The sequence below is a fragment of the Macaca nemestrina genome, chromosome 1 (assembly GCF_043159975.1).
Source record: "Macaca nemestrina isolate mMacNem1 chromosome 1, mMacNem.hap1, whole genome shotgun sequence".
Taxonomy (NCBI): Eukaryota; Metazoa; Chordata; class Mammalia; order Primates; family Cercopithecidae; genus Macaca; species Macaca nemestrina.
In genome coordinates, this window is record NC_092125.1 from 98,433,868 (window position 1) to 98,448,697 (window position 14,830).

Genomic DNA, 14,830 nt, shown 5'->3' on the forward strand with positions numbered 1-14,830 from the left:
TTATTATTATTATTATTATTATTATTAGAGATAGGGTCTTGCTATGTTGCCCAGGTTGGATTCAAACTCCTGGGCTCAAACCATCCTCTACCTATCTCCAGAGTAGGGGGGATGTATAGGGCATGTCACTGTGCCCTGTGGTCATTCTGATTTGATTCTCAGCCCTCCCTAGTTAGGAAGTGAGAGGGTTCTTTGCATAAGTTCTTAATTAGATCCTAGTCTCTCTCTCTGTTTTTTTAGACAGAGTCTCACTTGTTCTGTGCCCAGGCTGGAGTGCAGTGGCATGATCTCAGTTCACTGCAACCTCCGCCTCCTGAGTTCAAGTGATCCTCCCACCTCAGCCTCCCAAGTAGCTGGGATTACAAGTATGTGCTACCATGCCCAGCTAATTTTTGTATTTTTAGTAAAGACAGGGTTTCACCATGTTATCCAGGCTAGTCTCGAACTACGGACCTCAAGTGACCCACCTGCCTCGGCCTCCCAAAGTTCTGGGATTATAGGCTTGAGCCACCGTGCTGGGCCTCTAGTCTCTTAAAAACTTTTTTTGGGGGAGCCTTATTACACCTCTTCTTTTTTTTTTTTTTTTTTTGAGACGGAGTCTCGCTCTGTCACCCAGGCTGGAGTGCAGTGGCCGGATCTCAGCTCACTGCAAGCTCCACCTCCCGGGTTTACACCATTCTCCTGCCTCAGCCTCCCCAGTAGCTGGGACTACAGGCGCCCACCACCACGCCCGGCTAGTGTTTTGTATTTTTTAGTAGAGACGGGGTTTCACCGTGTTAGCCAGAATGGTGTCGATCTCCTGACCTCATGATCCGCCCATCTTGGCCTCCCAAAGTGCTGGGATTACAGGCTTGAGCCACCGTGCCCGGCCCACACCTCTTCTTTTAGTACTGACATACTGTGTGTGAAAAAGCTTGCTCTGTCTGTCTGTCTGTCTCTCTCTCTCTCTCTCTTCCCAGCTTGTTCAGGATCTCTGTACACAGGAGGTTGCAGATGTAGCCTTAAACTCATCAATAGGGAGAATCTTGATGAGTCTAATAAGAAGCAGCTTCCAATGAGTCACAAGGTTCCCACCCACCAGAGTCCCTCCCCATGTGCCACCAACCAGCACTTTTGTCATGCTGGGAAAACCTCCCACCCAGACCTTTGCCCAGAGTCCAGGGTCTGTGCCCTAACCCCACAGTCACTGAGAGCCACTGAAGTCCACATAAAACAGACATCTCTTGTTTTCCAGGTACTAAGGGTCATAATCCCTAACTCCAATCACTGGTAACTCCTGAGATCAGAGGAAAACCAGCAACAGCGTGGGAGTTTGGGGAAAGGCATTCCATACCGGATTCTGTGGCCTGCAGATGATATACTGCCTAAGATAAGCAGGTAGGAAATCTGTTGGGAGCCAAAGACTAAATGCAATAAAGTACAGATAATGCTGGGGGCTAGGCATGGTGGCTCACGTGTGTAATCCCAGCACTTTGGGAGGCCAAGGTAGAAGGATCGCTTGAGCCCAGGAGTTCAAGACCAGCCTGGGTTACATAACAGATCCCATCGCTACAAAAAAGAAAGAAAAGAGGCCAGGCGCGGAAGCTCACGCCTGTAATCCCAGCACTTTGGGAAGCCAAGGTGGGAGGATCACTTGAAGTCAGGAATTTGAAACCAGCCTGGCCAATATGGTGAAACCCCATCTCTACTAAAAATAAAAAATTAGCTGGGTGTGGTGGCAGGTGCCTGTAATCCCAGCTACTCAGGAGGCTGAGGCATGAGAATCGCTTGAACCTGGGAGGCGGAGGTTGTATTGAGCCAAGATTGCGCCACTGCACTCCAGCCTGGGCGACAGAGCAAGATTCAGTCTCAGGAAAACAAAACAAAACAAAACAAAACAAAAAACAAAAGAAAGGAATAAGGGAGGGAGAGAGGGAGGAAGGAAAAGAAAAAATATCCTGGTGTGATGGTGTGTACCTATAGTCCCAGCTACTCAGGAGGTTGAGGCAGGATGATCCCTTGAGCCCAGGAGTGTGCGGTTACATTGAACTATGATGCACTCCAGCCTAGGTAACACTAGACAACAGAGTAAGACTGTATCTCAAAAAACAGACAAACAAATAAACAAAACAAACAAACCAAAAATCAACATAGGCAACATGGCAAAACCCCATCTCTACAAAAATTAATAATAATAAATAAACAGAAATTAGCTGGAGATGGTGGTCCAGACTTGTAGTCCCTGCTACTCAGGAGGCTGAGGTGGGAGGATAGCTTGAGCCCAGGAGGCGGAGGTTACAGTGGGCAGAGGTCCAGCCTAGGTGACAGAGCGAGAACTTGTCTCAAAAAAAAAAAAAAAGAAAAAGAAAAGAAACACACAAAAGATAATGCTGGGGATCAAGTCAAGGACAGGTTTGGTTTGGTTTGGAAAGAGACTCTGTAGAAGGGACAGAAAAGGGTCAAGCGTGGCCCAGAACTGACTGCTGACCCCTCCCACATTCAGGAGTCTGTAACAGCCACCCCAACACCTGATGTCATGGCCAGTAGGGAAGATGAGCTGAGGAACTGTGTGGTATGTGGGGACCAGGCCACAGGCTACCACTTCAACGCGCTGACTTGTGAGGGCTGCAAGGGTTTCTTCAGGTGAGAGTCTCCTCCCCAGTGGAAACAGCCGTCCAAACCAAACTCCCTATCAGTCAGCCTTTACACCCTCGCTGGTGCCTAAGCCTGTCCAGCTACATTACTCCTTTATCTGAGAGTCTAATTACCCTGTGGATGGCAACCTACATCTTGTCAAACACATCACTGTATAAACTGGCGGCATAACAGAGGGAAGGCTAAATGTTTGTCTGATGGACACAGCCCATTAGTCAAGAGCACTTATTATGTACCCACTGCCTGTGAAGCACCTAGCTAGCACTACATCAACTAGGCTTTCCGGAGTGATCCTGTGTTGCCATGGAAATGCTTGAGATGTGTTGGACCCTATCCACCCCTGGGGACCTTTGGGCACAGCTCAGATTAGTCCATTTCACCAGATTCCCAGGTCTTTTAGACCATGTCATCTCAGCCCCTCACCCATCCATGTGTCTGTTCACTGCATCCCAGACTCTAGCAACATCTCTGTATCTCACAGGAGAACAGTCAGCAAAAGCATTGGTCCCACCTGCCCCTTTGCTGGAAGCTGTGAAGTCAGCAAGATTCAGAGGCGCCACTGCCCAGCCTGCAGGTTGCAGAAGTGCTTAGATGCTGGCATGAGGAAAGACAGTGAGTTGGCCCCCTACATCCCAAGAATGCATTGACTGTGTCTGTTTGCTTTGTCCTTGTTCCCAACAGTGCATTCTCTACATAGCAGGCACCGTACTCTTTTTGAAACTAGTCGGATTATGTCAGTATTCACTCAAGACCTCCAATGGCTCCCCATCTCAAAGTACATGATCTCATGATCTAGCTCTCCCACAACACCTTTCAGACTTTATTATCAGACTCTTCCCCCTTACTCAATCAATTCTAGCTACACTGTCATCCTTAGAAACACCAAGCACACTCTTCTCCAAGGCTTTTCCACTTGCCGTTCCCTCTACCTGAAATGCTTTTGTCCTAGATATCCACATGGCTAGCTTTTTTCTTTTCTTTTCTTCTTTTTTTTTTTTTTAGATGGAGTCTCACACTCTATAGCCTAGGCTGGAGTGCAGTGGTGCCATCTTGGCTCACTGCAACCTCCACCTCCTGCGTTCAAGCGATTCTCCTGCCTCAGCCTCCTGCATAGCTGGGATTACAGGCATGTGCCACCACACCCAGCTAATTTTTTGTATTTTTAGTAGAAATGAGCTTTCACCATGTTGGCCACACTGGTCTCGAACTCCTAGCCTTAGGTGATCTGCCCACCTCTGCCTCCCAAAGTGCTCGGATTACAGGTGTGTTTTTTATTTTCTATCTCTTGAGCATAGTGCCTGTCACCTAGTAGGTGCTCAATAATTGAATTAGTTAATGTTTTCTCTGTACCAAGTGACTGTGCTATGCTCCCAAAGGATGATATAACTGGGGCTCACAGAAGTTAATTTGCCCAAGTTAATTCAACTAAAAACTTGTGCAGGCCAAGCGTGGTGGCTCATGCCTCTAATCCCAGCACTTTTGGAAGGCTGAGCCAAGAGGATTGTTTGAGGCCAGGAATTCGAGACCAGCCTGGTCAACAGAGATGCCCTCTCTAGAAAAAGAAGAAGAAGGAAGAAGTTGTACAGTCAGTATTCAAACTCAAATTTACCTGACTCCCAAAAACCTGCTTTTTCCATATCGCACAATTCTCACTGTGGAAGAATGAAAGGAAACTGTAGAAGTCAAAGGATCTTGGTCTGAATTCCAGATCTTGGTTCGATCTTGGATCTTTTGTAGAAGTCAAAAGATTTTGGTTTGAATTCAATCTACATTACTTATTTTGTGACCTTGGTCCTGCCACTGGAATCTAAGCCTGTCTACATTTCTAAAAAATATGACTGGGCTGGGTGCGGTGGCTCACGCCTGTAATCCCAGCACTTTGGGAGGCTGAGGCAGGCAGATTACCTGAGGTCAGGAGTTCGAGACCAGCCTTACCAATATGATGAAACCCCATCTCTACTAAAAGTACAAAAATTAGCTGGGCGTGATAGCATGCATCTGTAATCCCAGTTACTTGGGAGGCTGAGACAGGAGAATCGCTTGAACTCAGGAGGCGGAGGTTGCAGTGGGCCAAGGTCACGCCATTGCACTCCAGCCTGGGCAACAAGAGTGAAACCCTTTCTCAAAAAAAAAAAAAAAATATATATATATATATAGATAGATAGATAGATAGATAGATAGATAGATATGAATGATTAGTTAGGCTGGGCATGGTGACTCATGCCTATAATCCCAGCACTTTGGGAGGCCGAGGTGAGTGGATCGCTTGAGGTCAGGAGTTCGAGACCAGCCTGGCCAACACGGTGAAACCCCGTCTCTACTAAAAATACAAAAAAAAAAAAAAAAGAAAGAAAACAAGAATTAGCCAGGTGTGGTGGTGGGTGCCTGTAATCCCAGCTACTCCAGAGGCTGAGGCAGGGAGAATTGCTTGAACCCAGGGGGTGGAGGTTGCAGTGAGCCAAGACTGCTCCATTGCACTCCAGCCTGGGCGACTGAGTGAGAGACTCCATCTCAAAACAAAATAAAACAGACAAATACATATATATATATAATTTTATATATATATATGATTAATACCAGCCCTGCCTATCCTGGGGTTGTTTCATTCAGTGGGATTTAACCTCAGAAGTTTTGAAATTTTGCTAAAACACCAGGTAAGTGTTTATTTGAAAGGATTATTTGATTATTTTTGAAGGATCATTTAAAATATCACATAAGGTGATGCTCTAGATATCAAGACCCTTCCCTCTACACTGTTTCCCCAAAAGCCCTCGCACCTTTCCTCACATCTTTCCTACTTTCCTCGCCACCCTTCCCTTCTCTCCCATGGTGCAGTTTTCTGCTGTAGTTCTTCACAGGTTGGTGGAAGTGTATAGGAACCCCCTGCCTCCTGGAGCCTCTAGGACTTTAGCCAAGCCCAAGAAAACCTCAGGAATTCCCCCATTCCCCCCATCCTTCGTTGGGCAGGGTGGCTGAGGGGCCCCAGATCAGGGACCAGCAGAGAGAAGTGCTCTGCTGGTCTCAACAGCTTTGTCATGATCTCTTGCCCTGCACAGTGATACTGTCGGCAGAAGCCCTGGCATTGCGGCGAGCAAAGCAGGCCCAGCGGCGGGCACAGCAAACACCTATGCAACTGAGTAATGAGCAAGAAGAGTTGATCCAGACACTCCTGGGGGCCCACACCCGCCACATGGGCACCATGTTTGAACAGTTTGTGCAGTTTAGGGTGAGCACCGACAGGATTTGGGTTGGAATACAACGAAAAGGGCACCCAAAAAGGCTGGTCTGAGAGAAAGGGGTATATGCCATGCACCAATACTGAGGATGGATCTCCAGAACCCCGGCCTTAAGCAGGCTTCTCAGCTAGGAACTCTTCCAAGATAAGGCTGGCGAGGCCTGAAGGAGGGCCCTAGGGCCAGGGCCTCTAGCTAATGTTCTGATCGTTGCAGCCTCCAGCTCATCTGTTCATCCATCACCAGCCCTTGCCCACCCTGGCGCCTGTGCTGCCTCTGGTCACACACTTCGCAGACGTCAACACTTTCATGGTACAGCAAGTCATCAAGTTTACCAAGGACCTGCCTGTCTTCCGGTGAGTGACCTCCCCTCATCTTTCAGGAGGCAAACACTTCAGCAAGTTGTATATCCACCCCGAAAAGTCACTGACAACAAATTAACACATGCCTCAGCCTTTCCAAGCATTAGGTCTTGAATTCCCAGCTTTGTTTTTAACTGTGCCAATCAGAATTGGGAGCTCTTCTCCATCTCTGAAGTACAGGCTTGCATCTAAAGTGCCCTTGAGGTGCCGCGCAGTGGTTCACACCAGTAATCCCAGCACTTTGGGAGGTGGAGGCCGGCAGATCGCTTGAGTCCAGAAGTTTGAGACCAGCCTCAGCAACATGACAAAACCCCATCTCTACAAAAAATACAAAAATTAGCTGGGCATGATGGTGGGTGCCTGTAGTCCCAGCTACTTGGGAGGCTGAAGTGGAAGGATCACTTGAGTCCAGGAGGTTGAGGCTGCAGTGAGCCGAGATAGCACCGCTGTACTCCAGCCTGGGTGACAGAGTGAGAATCTGTCTCAAAAAATGAAAGCTAAAAATAATAATAATAGGCCAGGCACAGTGGCTCATGCCTGTAATCCCAGCACTTCGAGAGGCCAAGGCGGGTGGATCACTTGAGCTCAGGAATTTGAGATCAGCCTGGCCAACACGGTAAAATCCGTCTCTACTAAAAATACAAAACTCAGCTGGGTGTGGTGGTGTGCATCTATAATCCCAGCCTCTCAGGAGGCTGAGGCAGAAAAATCACTTGAACCTAGGAGGAGGTTTGCTGTAGCTGAGATCAGGCCACTACACTCCAGCCTGGGTGACAGAGCAACACTCTGTCTCAAAAATTAATTAATTAATAAGAATAATAATAAAGTGCCCTTGTCGGCTGGGCACAGTGGTTCACACCTATAATCCCAGCACTTTGGAAGGCCAAGGCAGGAGGATTGCTTGAGCCCAGGAGTTCGAGACCAGCCTGGGCAACATAGTAAGACCCCATCTTTACAAAAAATAAAAATAAATAAACGAAAAATTAAAAAGTGGGCCAGGCGCGATGGCTTGCACCTGTAATCCCAGCACTTTGAGAGGCCAAGGCAGGTGGATCACCTGAGGTCAGTAGTTGGACACCAGCCTGGCCAACATGGTGAAAACCCATCTCTACTAAAAATACAAAAAATTAGCCAGACATGGAGGCACATGCCTGTAATCCCAGATACTTGGGAGACTGAGGCAGGAGAATTGCTTGAACCAGGGAGGCGGAGGTTGCAGTGAGCAGAGATCGTGCCATTGCACTCCAGCCAGGGTGACAGAGCAAGACTCTATCTAAAAAAAAAAAAAAATTGAAAAGTGCCCTTGTTTCCTGCTTTCCACAGTTCTCTGCCCATTGAAGACCAGATCTCCCTTCTCAAGGGAGCAGCTGTGGAAATCTGTCATATCGTACTCAATACCACTTTCTGTCTCCAAACACAAAACTTCCTCTGCGGGCCTCTTCGCTACACAATTGAAGACGCAGCCCGTGGTGAGATGGTGCTAGAGCAGTAGGGGGCATGTGTCCTCATGGTACAGTATGTGGTCAGGTGACCTAGAGGCTCCTAATCCTAGTATCTCCCGCAGTGGGGTTCCAGGTAGAGTTTTTGGAGTTGCTCTTTCACTTCCATGGAACACTACGAAAACTGCAGCTCCAGGAGCCTGAGTATGTGCTCTTGGCTGCCATGGCCCTCTTCTCTCCTGGTGAGCATCTCCCAAAGCCCAGAGCCTTTTGCTGCACCACCTCTGCCCAAACATTCAGCTCCTTGAGTCCATCCACCCCAGGCCTTCTAGCCTAGCTGTCAAACCTGCAGACTAGGTTAGGCCTTCTAGCCTAGCTGTCAAACCTCCCAGCCTCGGTCCCTGGGGCACCATGCAGGCCCACCCCTGCCACCCACCTTGTCCTTCCCAGCTCCCTATCTTACAGACCGACCTGGAGTTACCCAGAGACATGAGATTGATCAGCTGCAAGAGGAGATGGCACTGACTCTGCAAAGCTACATCAAGGGCCAGCAGCAAAGGCCCCGGGATCGGTACGGTGGGACGCTGAGGGCTTGGAGGCCACACCAGGGCAGGAAGGGGTTGGCGAACCATTGAGCGTGGGAGGAATGTTTTTTACTGTCCTTTCCTTAGTGAATTCAGGTATCTTGGGGTCTAGTCCTTCCCCCTGGCCATCCCTGTCTCACATCGTTTCAGCCTCCAAATTACTGAATTTGGATACTGCTGTTTCATCTCACTTTTTCCAGATTTTTTTTTCTTTTTATTCAGTACAGATGCAAAGTAGTAGCTCAGAGGCTCTGGGTAATAGCATTCCTGAGATTGATGACATCCATCACCTCACTAGTCCAACTTCTCCAGACTAACGCAGGCATTTCTCTTCCCTTGGCCTTTCCTCTCCTCGCCATTGGGCCAATTCCTTTGATTTTTCATTTCCCTTGAAGTTATGGCAATTCACAGTTTCATGGCCAAAGCCAGTTCCAGGTTCAATATTTATCCAGGCTCTGAGGTATGCACCACTTCTGTTTTGCTCATTCCTCCAAGAGCTAGTTTGGCCAGAAAGGGGATGCTTTATACCATAGAACACATCCACCTTCTAGAACCTGCTCTAGAAGGCCAGGCCCTCAGATTCCACACAGTTGGAGTTCTGGCCAAGTCTGGAACTTTCTTCACACGTGGCCCTCAGAGCTCTGGGTTCAGAAAAAACTGAGCACGGTGAGAGAAGACAGTGTCAGACTGAGGCCCCCTGGAGGACCTTTGGAACCTCTGATCATCTGTCATACCAGAGCATGATTTTCTCTAATGTTCAGACCTGGCTTCACTGAGGAATAGTTCAGGGGATCAGGGCTTCAAGACAAGACTCCCAACTGCCTTATTTCCCTCCTGTTTTCCTGGCAACCCCACTACTTCCTCCAAAGGTTTCTGTATGCGAAGTTGCTGGGCCTGCTGGCTGAGCTCCGGAGCATTAATGAGGCCTACGGGTACCAAATCCAGCACATCCAGGGCCTGTCTGCCATGATGCCACTGCTCCAGGAGATCTGCAGCTGAGACCAGGCTCACTTCCTTCCCCAGATCACCTGGGACACCCTGGATACACTGGAGCGGGGAAATGCTGGGACCAAAGATTGGGCCGGGTTCAAAGGGAGCCCAGTGGTTGCAATGAAAGACTAAAGCAATAACTGCCTCTTCATGCGGTCATGGGGATAGTGGGGTTGGCCATAGGAACAAAGTTGTTCTCTGGAAGCACAGAAGATGGGAAGGAGGAAGCCTCAGGGCTGAGAGGTAAAGAAGCTCCTTCTGGGAATGGGTGGGCCCTACTTTCTGAGACCAAATATCTAGCCCTTCAGCCCTACTTTCCCAGCCTTGGGAGACTCTGGGATGGAAAAGAGGATGGTCAGCTAATCCCATGCAGGATTAACCAAAGGGAAAGGAAGAAGGAAGCCTGGAGGCAAGGAGTGCCAGGGGGAATTCAGCCATACCCCTTAATCCTTTCCCCTTAGTCCAGAGCCACAGGAGCATCGGGAAGGTGATACTGGGGCTGGTAGCAGAGGGGCGATCCTCAAACCTCTGCCTCATCAACTGCCCCTGTGGCAGCTCCAGTTCTGAGGAGGGCATGGTCCTATCCGCCACTCTGCTCCTGGGTCCTAGAGGTCACCCAGCAAGGTGGGCTCTGGAGAGGGGCCTAGTCTCTGGCCCTAGGGCACCTGACTCAGAGGTTCCAGCTGCTGTGGGGGCTGGCTCTGGACAACCTCAGCCCACAGTGATGCTGAAGCCACAATGGAATCTGTTGCGCCAGTGATTGAGGAAGGCTCCAAGGGCTAGGGTGACAGGCAGAGGGGGCATCTTCTTCTCCAGCACAGCACCTACACACCAGTTACTATCCACCAAGCCTGTTGGGGGAGAGAATACCCACTAGGTTATTTAACAGGGATTGGAGGAAATAGTCACCAGAAATAAGGTAAAGTTTCCCTCCCTCTGCATTCCCCATTCCTCAGCATAGCCAAATGTCTCCCAATAACCCTCACCTCTAAACACCATGTTGGCCTGGGGCAGAGTCAGGTGGTAACCAAAGGAGAATGTTGTGTCTTGTAGCCTTGTGTTTGCCTCAAACTCCACTCCAACCTGAACCTGAGAACCATGGGCAAGGATGAGAGAGAGATCAGTATCAGTGAAGACCAGAAGGGTCCTGACGGGGGATCAGCAGAATGAAGGCATACATGGAAATATATACACAGCGTGGTAGGAAGAAAAATAGGTCAGCAGGGCGATAGAGGTCCAGATGAGCAAAAGTTCACGACTGACTTGCTGACGAGGAGGGGAGTGAGATCAGAGGTCTCACCTGTTCATTTGCCCTGTGGTAGTAACTTGCATGGGCCCCGCCTGATCCCACATTCAATGTAGCTACCCAGTGTACAGCTGTAAAATCCAAAGTACAGAGGGGAAGGAGTATTAACTGTAGTATGACACAGGCCAGGAACCCCAGAAAAGTTCAGAATTTCCCCCCCTACCCACCACTACTTCACTTCGCCCCATACCGGAGTACTTCCCAGCCAGTGTCAAGATGGCCCCCTCTTCGCCTGGCCGCCGGTGATAAACTAGCTCTCCTCCCAGCACCAGCCGATGAGTGAGGCTCTGCAGGAAGTGAGCAACCATGATCACTGTGGGGGAACGGGGAGACATGGAGTCAGTCATAGAGACAACACCCAGACCTGCTCCCTCACCCCCAATAACCGCCACCCCAGCATGCCCAAGAAGTTCCTTTTCTACACTCCAAACTGTACAGAAGATGAAGAGGCATAGTAACATTAGCAAATGGGCAGCCAAGATAAAAAGAACCCTGTCCCAGTTCCTCACCCGACTCCCCAATCAGGTCAGGATTTCCTAGGGTCAGAGTGGCTGTGTAGTCATCTCCCCGATACTCGCCATCAAACTGCCATGTCAAGAACTTGGCCTGCTGCGTCTGAATGGCAAGAGCAAGAAGTAAAATCTCCCTCCCTCTTTATGATCATTATTGACTCTGCTCCTCCTTCCAAGCCCTCAGAGCAGGAAACCCATGAAGGAGAGAGGAAGTGCCTCAGGGGACCGAGGCAGGAATTGTGGTCACCTGGAAGACAGCCTTAGCTCGGAGCCGCTCTGCCAAGAGGATCAAGACCTGGGCGTTCAGGCTGCCACTGCTGTCCATATCCCCTACCACAGTGGGGAACACCTGTGGAAGGGTATACACAGTAGTAAGGCTGAGCCGGATGGCATCACTCGGTCTAAACCCAAATATAGAACTTCATTAAGAGTGCACAGCGCCCCCTGGTGGAGTCACAAAGACACACTCTGGGCTCTTCACAGAAAATGTTTCTCTACCCTCTCCCATTCAGAAGAGACACAAAAGTCAGGTTACGGCCCATTCCTCCCCATAACACACACAATTCCTCTTCCTCCAGACCTGGGTCCCAGATTAGCTTTTAGGGACATGACCCAGGTGTGTGGAGCCCTCACCTCAGTGGGACTGAGCTGCCAATCCCCTGCATAGGCCGCATGGAGGTGATATCCCGGCAAGCCCAGGGCACTCATGTGTATAGTGTGAGCCACCTGAGGAAAGAGGAGTCAGTGGAGAAAAGCGCATTCCTGCTCCACCTCAATCCCTTATCCCACCCTTAATCTTTTCCCCATTCAGAGGGCCTCTCACGAATCCCAAATATTCCAACATATACAGAGAGGGTCACTGGATTAAAAGCAACAAGTCCCACAGGCAGGGAGGTAAAGAGAACCCCACATCCTCCCTCGTTTGTCCCACATAGACTGGCTAGGGCTGGAGTACAAAGGAAAGGAGAAGATGATCCAGGGACAGGAAAGGGGGAATAGTAAGGAGGGGCCAGAGAAGTGGGAGCACCTGGAAATGGCTGCTCAGAACCTTGTTGACAACGAGCTTCACGCCCTCCATCTGTGCTGGGAATACATCTGAAGGGGGTAGGGGAAGGGAAGGAATAAGCACAGACAAAGAACCACTACCCCAAAAGGTAGTCTCCCCTTTCAATTCCACAGGGAACACTTTGGAGGAATTAACCTCCTTTCAAGTCCTGCAATGAAATGCTCCACTTCATTTGGGCACCTGATCCTCCCTGATGCTGCATGCCCCAGCTGTGATCTCCCCTTTCCTGCTCCCATCGCCGGACATCCAGCATTCAAGACCCTCCACTCCTCTGCCCCTTCATCTTGAGACACCCCAATGCCAAGTTCTCACCTTTGCATAGCCGGTGCAGCTCATCGAAGCTCCCAGGGTTGGGCAGGGGTTCCTCTCGGCGGGGGCTCCGGCGGGGCAAAGTCCCCATTGGTGCCAGGCCCAATGTGTTCCCCATTTTAGTCCAGAGGACGGGGAAGGGCCGGGGTTAGCCTGTGAAAGGACGCTATTGCCCCTTTACCCTCCAACGGGCCCCACCCCCCATTATCCGGCTCCCTAGTCTCAGAAACTTCCACATGGTCCGACGCTAGACCTGGAACAGGAAGAGTAGGGAAGGAGAGCACTCATGGAGAGACAACCCTAGGCACACTCCCGCCCCATCTTTGATCTCTCACCCCCACCTGTCACCCTTGTCCTCTCTCCCTTTCTCTGATCCTAGCCCCCACCACAGACCTCACCTAGCTCCCTAGTCTCTCTACTCTTGATTCCCAGGCCCCAAGACCAGGCCTGCAATGGTGCAGTATCCCTTACCATCTCAGACCATCATGCTGCCCCTTTCCCCCCGGCACACCCCGGTCATCTTGATGGGGGCAGCCATCTTGAGTGATGGCAGAACTGCAGCTTCACGCTGCATTCTTAGCGTGGCCATGAGCGCCATCTTTGAATCTGGCAAAGAAAGCTGTCAAAGACCCAACCCACCCCTGACTGGGCCCCGCCCAATCAATGAAATAATAAAAAAAAAAGCCTCGCTATCTACCACGAGCCAATGGAAAGGGAGGAAGAAAATGAGTGGCAGGTGTGACGGCCCAAGAGCTTCAGCCCTGGAGCTGCAGAGGCGGGCAGGCCTTGATTGGTGGCCCCTTAGACTTAAGTGGAAGGCTTTAGATCACTAGGCCTCTCCAAGGTCGGGAAAAAATTTGTGAGCGTGCAAGACACTAGAGGGAGCATCTTGTAGCTTGGGCCACTGAAGCTCCTTCCCCCCGTGTAGTTTCACCCTTGAGAAAAGTGAAACTACAGCTTGTAGACTGGCTTTGTGTGAAGGGTGGCAGAAAGAACCATTATGAAGACTTCTTTGGAAACCTGGTTCATTTCTATCGCTCCCCTCTTCCCAAAGAGCCCATGGGAAATCCTCCTCACAGCCCTCCACAGCACACCTCCAAATAAGTACTACTCATTAAACGCAGCACTGCCTAGAACAGGGACCCACCCTTCTCTTCTGGAGGTCTACATCTCTCGAAGTCCCCACTCTTGCCCACTTGGTGGAATGGAAACGGGTGTGAGAGTTTGGCGCAGAGCAGTAAGTTCTAGCAGAACTATTCGCTGAAAGAGCTGCTCTCTGTATTTAACCTTTCCTTCCCTGAGTCCCCAGGCAGAGTTGGCAAACAAAATCTAGGAATATGGAGCCTGGCCCCCAAATGCACTCCATCCCAGGACCGGGGCAAGCCAAAGGGCTGACCTCAAGCACTAAGCGCTCCACAGGGGAATAATTGAAGATGGAGTAAGATTTCTTGGTCTTGGAGGGTGAAGGGTGGGAGGAGGGAGAAGATCAGGAAAAATAACTAATGGATATTAGGCTTAATACCTGGGTGATGAAATAATCTGTACAACAAATCCGCATGACACAAATTTATGTATGTAACAAACCTGCACATATAGGCTGGGTGAGGTGGCTCACGCCTGTAATCCTAGCACTTTGGGAGGCCGAGGTGGGCAGATCACCTGAGGTCGGGAGTTCAAGACCAGCCTGACCAACATGGAGAAACCCCGTCTCTACTGAAAGTACAAAATTACCCAGGCGTGGTGTTGTATGCCTGTAATCCCAGCTACTTGGGAGGCTGAGGCAGGAGAATCGCTTGAACCCAGGAGACAGAGGTCGCAGTGAGCCAAGATCATGTCATTGCACTCCAGCCTGAGCAACAAGAGCAAAACTCCGTCTCAGGAAAACAAACAAACAAAAAAACCTGCACATATACTTCTGAATTTAAAACAAAAGTTAAAAAACAAAGATTTCTTGGTCTTTGGTCACTACCTCCCTCATTAGCTCTGCGCCTCCACTCTCACCTCTCAGGAATGTTCCATATACTCAGGGAGTATGCTTGGGGGGGCAAAAGGGTGAAAGATACAAATGCTTCTGATATCTATTTAACCGATTTCACCCAAATGCTTTGAACCTGAGAATGTACCTATCCCCCTCCCCTACCCCCAACAGGAGTGAGACAAGGGCCAGGGCTATTGCCCCTGCTGACTCAGTATTGGCTGATCACTGCCTAGAACTGATAAGATGATCAAATGACCAGGCACCTTCAACCTTTACCCTGGCAGAAGCCTCTTGTTCACCCCTTTTCCTGCCAGAGCCCTCCATTGGGAGGGGATGGGCGGAAGCTGTTTTCTGAATTTGTTTTACTGGGGGTAGGGTATGTTCACTGATCAGCATCCAGGTCATTCTGGGCTCTCC

The 14,830-nt window shown here is 49.9% G+C and overlaps 2 protein-coding genes across 9 annotated transcripts in view; one reads left to right on the top strand and one right to left on the bottom strand.

The window, feature by feature from the left end:
• The window catches only part of LOC105498210 (nuclear receptor subfamily 1 group I member 3), a 29,696-nt gene extending 20,314 nt beyond the window's left edge, over positions 1 to 9,382 (top strand). Inside the window, exons 3-11 of one of the 6 annotated variants that reach the window (XM_011770167.3) lie at positions 1,235 to 1,377; positions 2,483 to 2,622; positions 3,116 to 3,246; positions 5,691 to 5,860; positions 6,084 to 6,223; positions 7,553 to 7,698; positions 7,782 to 7,910; positions 8,119 to 8,239; positions 9,122 to 9,382. In XM_011770167.3, coding sequence (XP_011768469.1) covers positions 2,516 to 2,622; positions 3,116 to 3,246; positions 5,691 to 5,860; positions 6,084 to 6,223; positions 7,553 to 7,698; positions 7,782 to 7,910; positions 8,119 to 8,239; positions 9,122 to 9,251 — 1,074 coding nt within the window. In that variant the 5' untranslated portion in view covers positions 1,235 to 1,377; positions 2,483 to 2,515 and the 3' untranslated portion in view covers positions 9,252 to 9,382. The remainder of the gene's footprint in view (positions 1 to 1,234; positions 1,378 to 2,482; positions 2,623 to 3,115; positions 3,247 to 5,690; positions 5,861 to 6,083; positions 6,224 to 7,552; positions 7,699 to 7,781; positions 7,911 to 8,118; positions 8,240 to 9,121) is intronic. The other 5 variants (XM_011770170.3, XM_011770169.3, XM_011770171.3 and 2 more) reach the window with 5 other exon arrangements.
• Positions 8,238 to 13,047, bottom strand: LOC105498211 (translocase of outer mitochondrial membrane 40 like). 3 transcript variants are annotated; one of them, XM_011770176.2, is made up of 10 exons: positions 12,907 to 13,047; positions 12,439 to 12,588; positions 12,088 to 12,155; positions 11,694 to 11,786; positions 11,308 to 11,409; positions 11,058 to 11,163; positions 10,739 to 10,861; positions 10,543 to 10,619; positions 10,229 to 10,331; positions 8,238 to 10,093 (listed from the first exon to the last, which is right to left on the bottom strand). In XM_011770176.2, exons 2-10 carry the CDS (start codon positions 12,551 to 12,553, stop codon positions 9,954 to 9,956), a joined length of 927 nt encoding a protein of 308 aa, XP_011768478.1. In that variant the 5' UTR covers positions 12,554 to 12,588; positions 12,907 to 13,047; the 3' UTR covers positions 8,238 to 9,953. The 3 variants fall into 3 exon arrangements, with proteins under 3 accessions (XP_011768478.1, XP_011768477.1, XP_011768479.1); XM_011770175.2 differs by having other exon boundaries at positions 12,439 to 12,688; XM_011770177.2 differs by lacking the exon at positions 12,088 to 12,155 and having other exon boundaries at positions 12,439 to 12,688.
• Positions 13,048 to 14,830: the final 1,783 nt, after the last annotated feature.